An 8,449-nucleotide genomic window follows, 5' to 3' on the forward strand; every position below is an offset into this window, starting at 1 on the left:
CCCACTTAAAATATACCACCAGTTCCACCAATTTTACCCATCAGAAGTCTGTTTAAATGTTACAGGTATAATTTTGAGGTACTTTACTTGAGTATTTCCATTTTATGCTTCCTTATACTTTACTACTTCACTACATTTTATACCTTTTACTCTTTATTTTAAAACACTAGTGGATTCAGAGTATATGAATGAGTTAAAATTAGCTCCACATTTATCAGCTGCAACATTAAAGTGATGAACACATGAATCCATCAATAGTTATAATCCAATTATATAATATATATTATTCTAAAATGGACCATTGTGCATAATGAGTACTTTAATTTAAGTATATTTTGATGTTAATACAGTTAAATTCAGGCTCCAGGCTACATTAGCTGCTATAAAGACAGCTTTCAAAATAAAACTATAAAATAAAAAGCTGCCAGTTAAACTTCACAAACAGATAATTGGTTTGCTTATGTTTTAATAGTTATTTTTTGTTTTCTGTCTTCCTGAGCTGATTTACCATCATCCATGATTCATTTTATTTCTTCCCAGCTGTGAGCTGCTCCTCCATTTCCATTTTGTACATTGCATTTGGGAGAATAGTGTCCCTCAACATCACACTTAAAATCATGCATTTATTAGTCTATGAAGTTATTAGTCACAAAATGTTTATTTCCTGTTCTGAAATTTGACTCATGTATTTTTTGTATGACTGATTACAGTATATATAATGGGAAGAGCTTCCAGGTCTGTGAAGTGAAGACTTCATGGAAGTGTCTTAAACCTGCATTCTATGTAATGGCCAGCAGGGGGAAAAGCTTCCATATTGGATATCAATAAACAACACATATCACCAAAGCAGATCTTATGGAGAAATAACACCTGACTATCTAACCTTAACTTGCTTCAGATAACCACACAGTATTCCTACATGAATGTTCTATTTAGTCAACACTCTCTAGTTTAAGGTCGTTCTTCCATAACTGATAGGTTCCCCATTTAGCACCGTCAAAAATAGACCATAAACGCAGGGTATGACCTTTTGAGGGGGCTACTTGTGATTGACAGTTCATGCACAAGTCAGTCCGTCCAGCCTCAACGCAACCAAACCTCAGATCCAAACTGTCAAACTAGGCAGTGCTGATCAGATATGGATCCAGATTCTGATTACTGCTTTGCACTCATCCTCCTCTGTTTTAGTAAACTTGTTTCACCATTGTTTCCTTCCTTGGCCTTATGGGAATATTAGACTACATCCTGTAAACCCCTTATAATTAGTTTGTAGTATGGAATCCAGGCACAGTTTGGGTGTTTATTGGTTGCACTATAAAAATGAAATGAAACTGAGACATTCTGTTGTTGATGAACTGGATTTATTGACAATAAAAAGGCTCCATGCAGGTCTTCAGTACTGCAGCAAAGTCTGAAAGATAAAGAGTAAGAAATATAGCCACATAACATTTGGAAATAAACAGACTCCTCTCTTTCATGCTGTTAATGTTTTATTGTGGAACTTGGAACTTTAGATTTAAGAGCATAAATGACATAATGTGATAAGGACTAAAAGTTAAGTGCTTTATTGTGGAAAATATTTCCTGTAGAGTTTCAGAGACTTTCCAGTAACACTTTAAGACGTTTTTATGTTGTTCTTTCTTTAATTTCTCTGCCATCTGTACGTCACACGCAACTGAACTGAACTGAAGGGAACTCACGTCAGCGATCCACTTGGTGAAGGAGGAGGTGCGTGTGAACACTGTGGGCTTCATGAGGGTGTTGCATCCTCTGGAGGAGACGAAGCTGGTCACGCCCTGCACGTACCACCGGTTATCACTACCCAGGCAGTTCAGAGGGCCTCCTGAATCTCCCTGCAGGGACAGACAGAAGAAGAGTGAAGGCATCAGGGCGTTACAGAGTGAACCTGTATCGTGTTGTGATAAGGGGAGCGGTGCGTACGTGGCAGCCAGAGCGGATGTCACCACCAGCACAGATCATTGTGGGCTTCACAGTGCTCCCCCACCAGCTGCTGGTGCTGCAGACGCTGTGGCCAACCACAGGAAGGAGAGCCTGCTGGAGCTTGGAGGCGATGGGACCACCGCCTGCAAGATGGGCGGAAAAATGTATATCTCAGAACACGAAGGGACGCTCATGTTAGTTTCCAAAGTATTTCATCAAAGTTCGCCGTAGTTCTGTCTTTTTTGGATCATTACATTCACATGGTAGCATTTAGATTGGATTGATCAGAATCAAATAGACACTTACTGTACAGTCTTCCCCAGCCGGTGATGTAGCAGGCGCCGTTGTGAGGAATGATCTCTCCGCTCTCTGGCACACAGGAGGGCTGCACCTTGTCGTTCAGAACGACAGGTGAGGCCAGTTTGATCATCGCAATGTCATTACTGAGCAACAAGAAAATCATGTTAGAACATACATTAAACCCAGACACACAATGTAGATTATTTTCTTAAGGGGAAAAGGAAAATTTTTTGACATGAACTGTTGAGTTATAGCCTGTTTATTAGACAAAGTCACCAAAATAAGTCTACCAATAACCAAAACCTTTATAAACCGCAATATATTTTTATATTTTAGAGAGGTGTGTGTTTAGAGTTTGCTGCGGAGTCTTTCTGCTTCCAAATAATATTAAACTATGGTAAATAAAAAAAAACAATAAAATTGGAATAAAATTGGAATCTCAATAATAATAATAATAATAATGATAAAACATGTTGGAAATAAATGAGACATACATTTGCGTGTCATCTGCATAACAGCGACCAAAAAAATAAATTAATGCAGATAAGTAAGTTTGTCTGTGAAATGTCACTGTCCTGTTTCCTGTACAGCTGTAAGGAGGAATCACACTCTTACCCACAGGACAGGCAGTTATCGTCCCAGCCGGGATGAACCACTATCTTCTCGACACTTCGAATCTGCTCATAGCCTTCCTCCTTGGTGAGGTCGTACTCGCCCATCACCACACGGTAGGTACGAGGTCTGACACACATAAACAGACACACACACTTTAGATAAAACCCTTCATCTAACGTCATGAGATAAACCCGGAGGAAAGTAATCCATGACCCACCCGATGCAGTGTCCAGCAGTCACGACCCAGTTGGGACTGAGCAGAGTGCCTCCACAGGTGTGACGGTACGTGGAGCCGCTGAGATACTGCAGAGAAATCTGTGAGACACACCGAGAGAGAGAGAGATGGCTTTAGAGCCAAACATTGCTTATAGGTATTAAGTAACTGTTATTTAATCAATAAAGTTATGAGAGTCTTGATCCTGATCTATTTTGAAAGGAATTTACTTCTTAAAAAGTCAAAATTAGTCAGATGTTTTTATACTATTCTGAATTCCTGTTATAAGCAGCTGTTTTATATATATTGGACTTGAGAGATAAACTGTATTTTCTATCATGGTGTACATGTAGTCTTATATATGTAGTGATACAAAACTGCTTACAAGTAAATCACACACCTGTTCCGTATTGATTGTCTGTTATTCTCTTTTTTTAATTACTCTGTCTGTTTCTGTTATTTTTTTTATTATTAACAGGGTATTGCTGAAAAATAATATAGCAGACCTCCTTATTTATCTGCAACAATAATCTCAAATGGGCATACTTTGGAGTACTTTAGGAGGTACATGAGATTTAAAAATAACATAATTCCTAAAATAATTATACTATATTAAGATAGACAAAATGTAAGTTCGATAAACTGTATTTTATATTCAATAATCTCAGTTTCAGTGCAATCATTAACTGCTATAAAACCTCACAGAAGAAGAAGAAAGCATGCAATCATGTTCACAGTGATGTCGACTGTGAGCAGGAAGCCAGGTTCAATATTAACTGATGAAAATTAAGAAAATGGATTTGTGGTTGAAACATGCCAGCACTTAAAACCAGGGACATATCCAGAGGCAGGGCCTGGTTTGGCATTGGCCAAGTGCCACCCTGTTATCCTTCCCTCTTCCACTCCACGCTGTATTTCAGAGGCTGTAGCGTGCTCTGTTTTAGAGTAGATCCTGGTATCATATGAAATTAAATGACCTAACACATCCATTTTCTGTCATTCTAGCATGTCGGGAAGGGGGCTAAATACATACAATACTTAAAAAAACGCTCCATGGTCATTTTTAAAAAGGATCCCTCTGACCTCAAGATATCTTACCCACAAGTGTCCCCTTTGCACACATGCCCACTTTATACTAATCCTGTGTTGTTTGTTTGCATGTGTGCACAGTGATGGTGCAGCGTGGTTTTGCACCTCTTTACATTGGCTTTTTTAATATAGCAAACATATTTTTTGCGCTGGTCAGAAGTACTTGGCAGAAAAAATATTTCAAACTGGGTACATTATATGGAAGAGTTTGTTGATCTAAAACATATTTAAAGAGACAGCTACATTAAGAGATATGATGGATGAGGTGATAACGATTTGAGAATTGCTACACATTTCACATATTTTTTTATTCTTATCAACTCACCTGCCAGGGCCAGCTGTAGGGAACAGCATCTTCCCCGTTGACAACACGGCCCAGGGGCTTATGGATGGGTGTGCCACACCCGTAAGCTGGGCCACAAAGAGAGAGGGAAGTTTCAAAGGCAGATTCAGCTCAGCTCTGACACTTAAATCATTTTGACCTCAGCACTCCATACTTTTCTCAGTATTTGGGTTTCCTTAATCAATTATAAATGATTTGCAGCAGCTGGTTGCATATTCAAAAGTATTGTAGTGGTCTGAAAGATGTTTGTACTATCACAAAATGATAAAATGCTTTCGTGGTCCTGGGCAGAGAACAAACATCTGCAAGATCCCAAAAACACTTTTAAAGATTTAACTCGCTGCCATATGAAAGGAAGAAAGAACAATTAGAGGCATGATCCATCCATCATGATCAGTGATAGAAAAGAGGTCTCTTAAGGAAAAAGGTTGGGAACCACCGCTTTAGAGCACCAAATGAGGATTAATCCGCTACTGAAAATAGTCCCCAACAAATGCACTATTTCATCCTGTTTGAATGTTTTGCCAGAAACTAGTGACCAAATGTTTTTGTCTTTTCTTTTTTAAATTAAACTACATATTAAAGTTTTTTTAAAGAATTTTTGACTTCAGGAGAAACCCATGAGCTTGGGGCTGAGAGACACAGACAAAGTAGGGAAGTCAGAAAGTACTGAGAGACAAACTAACATGTCAATGTTTTTGTAAAAAGAAAAATACAAAATAACTCTGCTACAGGTAGAGATCCGCGTTTTTTTAAAATAATCTAGATGAGACTCACCATAGGCAGCAAACAGCAGGACAAGACCCACTTTAATCATGATTCCTCAGAGTGGACTGTCCTGAGTGTGTCATATGGCTTTTATACTCTCGAAATTGAACAGTAATCAGACACACAGACACGGCCCAGCCTTTAACCTGGGAATCTACGTTACCTACTGCACCTGTTTCAGCTGTCCTTACATAACCCCCCTCCTCCTAGAGTCAGAACAAATCAGCAAGTGTATTGTTATATATACTAATTTAATGGAGCATTACTTTTGGTACTGGCCCTGAGGGAAAACTTTTCCTTGAAACAATCTTACAACTATATTTGATGTTTTTATAATTAAATACAAGTTTCCATAACTTGAATTAATCTATTTTTTAAGCAATGTACAAACACATTTTCTATTATTTTTGTTCATATCCACGATTTGTTCTTTTTTTGTTAGTACCCACCAATTTATGAGATGTTTTCTTATTTTTTCTCCTCTCTTAGGTCAGAGAATATTTTACAAGTGGTTGTGAAAATTCTTACTAAGATAAGAACGAAACATCTGGTTTTCACGAACACAAGGAAAAATGTGTTTTAAATTTGAACATGAAAAAAGGCTTGAATATCAAATAATTAGATTATATGTTTTATAGTGATTGGATTATGACATTTGCGAGCTAAAGAAATACTATTGCTCCATTTAAAACTATAAAAATCCTTGGATGATATTGATATGGACCTTCAGTCAGCTGCCACCTTATTTAGGTTTTTGTAGTTGAATGAGGAGGTATCCTGTAGATAACTCACAAGTTCATTAATCAACCGTTCCTCGTCCATATGCAGCACTTCCAACGCAAGTGACAGGAATAAATAAAATAACAAAATAACAGGGAGAAACTGTTCAGAAAACAGAATTTTAAGATATTTCACAAACGACGAACTGAAAATCTTGAACAAAGACAACCGTCAGTCCACTGACAACAAAGTGACAGCAAAAGTTGATCAAAGGAAAACTACAGAGAGCACCAAGAGCTTCAAGCTGAATTTATCAGCCAGCAAGCGGACCAATCAACTGCTTTGAACACCGAGGTTGTGGTGTTGAAGGCTCATCTCCAGGGGGCTGAACAGCACATTGTCCGTCAGGAGCAGGTCAGTGAGCTCTCTACCAGGCTGAAGACAGAGACCAAAGCAAACAAGTCTCTGTGGAAACAGGTTGATGATCTCAATAGCAACCAAGAAAAGGAGAGGATGTTGAGACAGGAGCTGACTGAGCAGTTACAGAAATAAAAAGACGGCCATCAGCAACATATTTAGCAGCTGCAACAACGGACCAACACCCTACAGCAAGAAGGGGCCAAAAGAGTCTCACGCTGAAACGGTAAATGCTGATCTGGAGCTGATCCAGGGGCTGAGAGGTGAGCAGGACGCCCTACCTCATGCTTTTCCGCCAAGCTCAGGACTGAGCAGAAGGTCCGTTAGGCCCCCAAGAAAGAAACCATTCAGTTGGAAGAAGAGCTGAAGGAACTGGAGGAGGCGGCCATCACTGTTATACGACAGATCCTTGAAAAGGAGCCTGAAGTCGCTGAGGAACCTCCAAGAGAAGAAAAAGCAACACTCAGTCTGGAAAAGGATCAGCCTTCTTCTCACTCAGCACCTTCCACCATTAGCTGTAAAGTCAATAAATACAATTCAAAATTTAAGTTGTGCTTGTTTAGCTGTATTTTATATTTTCTTTTCTGAAAGTGTAAAAACCTTCAGTTGAGCACAAGTTCATGTTAGTATTTTACCACTCAGTCCTAGAGAGTAAGTGAACTCACAAATCACGAAAATCACGAATTGCTCGTTTTGTACAAACTTTTATTTAGACAGGAAATCTTATTGAGACACATTGTTTTAAAGCCCAAGTTTGGCATTATGGTCGTTTCCATGTTGTTGTTTTTTTTCATAAATTTCAATTTTGTCAATACCAGGTGCATATTTTGTACAAATGTGAAATGATTTTAGTATATAATTTGACTTTGAACGGATGTAGACATTGTTACTTTTGACTCTGTCAGTTGGAAAGAAAGTAACACTTGGGTGGGTCAAAAAGTGAAATTATTTTGTGTGTGTGTGTGTGTGTGTGTACTGTTTTATACAAAGAAATCATTATCAATGACTTAAAAACACATGGAATCCAGTATCAAAGTCCTGTGCTTTGATACTGGATTCCACCCTGACCTCCTGAATTGGAAAAACATTCAATAGTCAATATTAGCAAAGCAAAACTGTTTGAACAAAGGTTATTTCTAATAATCTCTGTAATTGATTTAAACAACTTAACCTATTGGCTGTGAACATGTATTCCTTTAGAACGTGTTATTATAATGCAACGTGCACTGTTCACTCCCACTGGGCAGTCCATTTTACTACTACTACACTAAATATGTTTTACCCAAGACTAGCAGTGATTCCTGACATTAATAAAATGTTACTTATCTGTTATCTCTTGCAGAGCCCTGCACAGTGGAAAAAAGAAGTCATAAAGCAGATATATGATATGCCAGGAAGACGACATGATGGCGTAGTGAGCATGCTTCAGACATGTATTGAAGGCGTGATGCCGCTGCCCACCTGCCATGAGCTGACTGAACAAACATGTAAATAATTAACAAGACTACATAGTAATTACATTTGCTAACTGATCTTCTGTGTCTACTTCAGTGCTGTCAACCGTGACAGTTTTTAATAAAATCTATATGTTCACTCACTGTCTGTTTTCCTCATCCACAATTGTGAGCAGATTATTTCCTGTTTAAGGAACTTTTTATACAATTCTGTCCAGCCTAAATTGTGGTGTTCCCCAAAGTTAAATTTTAGGCCCTACCCTTTTTAACCTTCACATGCTGCTACGTGGAAACATCATCAGGAGGTACAGCATCAATATTCATAGCTATGCTGATGACACAGAGCTTTACATAGCTGCATCTCCTGATGACTCAGGGCCGCCGTAGTTTCTCCTCTCCATAATACAGAGAGAATTTTTATTAAAAAGTTTTGGTAAACTCATCTCTGATAATAATATTCAAAATTCATCCAAATTGCTCAGTTCTTTGTTGTTGTTCTGTACTGTTATTGTTATGCATTGAAAAAATATGAAATATGTCTGTCATTCAGGGGTCGACAGTTTACTCAATGATAGAAAAGGCGTCTTG

General features: G+C 38.3%; 1 protein-coding gene across 1 annotated transcript; it reads right to left on the bottom strand.

Annotated features, from left to right (window-relative positions):
- Positions 1–1,344: 1,344 nt before the first annotated feature.
- LOC118322062 (proproteinase E-like) lies at positions 1,345–5,368 on the bottom strand. Its single transcript, XM_035653644.1, has 8 exons — positions 5,280–5,368; positions 4,485–4,570; positions 3,074–3,171; positions 2,857–2,982; positions 2,248–2,384; positions 1,942–2,084; positions 1,701–1,853; positions 1,345–1,411 (listed from the first exon to the last, which is right to left on the bottom strand). The coding sequence occupies exons 1-8, from the start codon at positions 5,317–5,319 to the stop codon at positions 1,394–1,396; spliced, it is 801 nt and encodes a 266-aa protein (XP_035509537.1). The 5' UTR covers positions 5,320–5,368; the 3' UTR covers positions 1,345–1,393.
- Positions 5,369–8,449: the final 3,081 nt, after the last annotated feature.

This window comes from Morone saxatilis, unplaced genomic scaffold (genome assembly GCF_004916995.1).
Source record: "Morone saxatilis isolate NCDOM2014 unplaced genomic scaffold, NCSU_SB_2.0 Contig12, whole genome shotgun sequence".
Classification (NCBI taxonomy): Eukaryota; Metazoa; Chordata; class Actinopteri; family Moronidae; genus Morone; species Morone saxatilis.

Coding starts and splice junctions, on each gene's coding strand:
- LOC118322062 (XM_035653644.1), bottom strand. CDS start 5,319: ATGATTAAAGTGGGTCTTGTCCTGCTGTTTGCTGCCTATG. Junction 2,983..3,073: donor ACTGCTGGACACTGCATCGG/GTGGGTCATGGA, acceptor TATGTGTGTCAG/ACCTCGTACCTACCGTGTGG. Junction 2,085..2,247: donor CGGCTGGGGAAGACTGTACA/GTAAGTGTCTAT, acceptor CCCATCTTGCAG/GCGGTGGTCCCATCGCCTCC.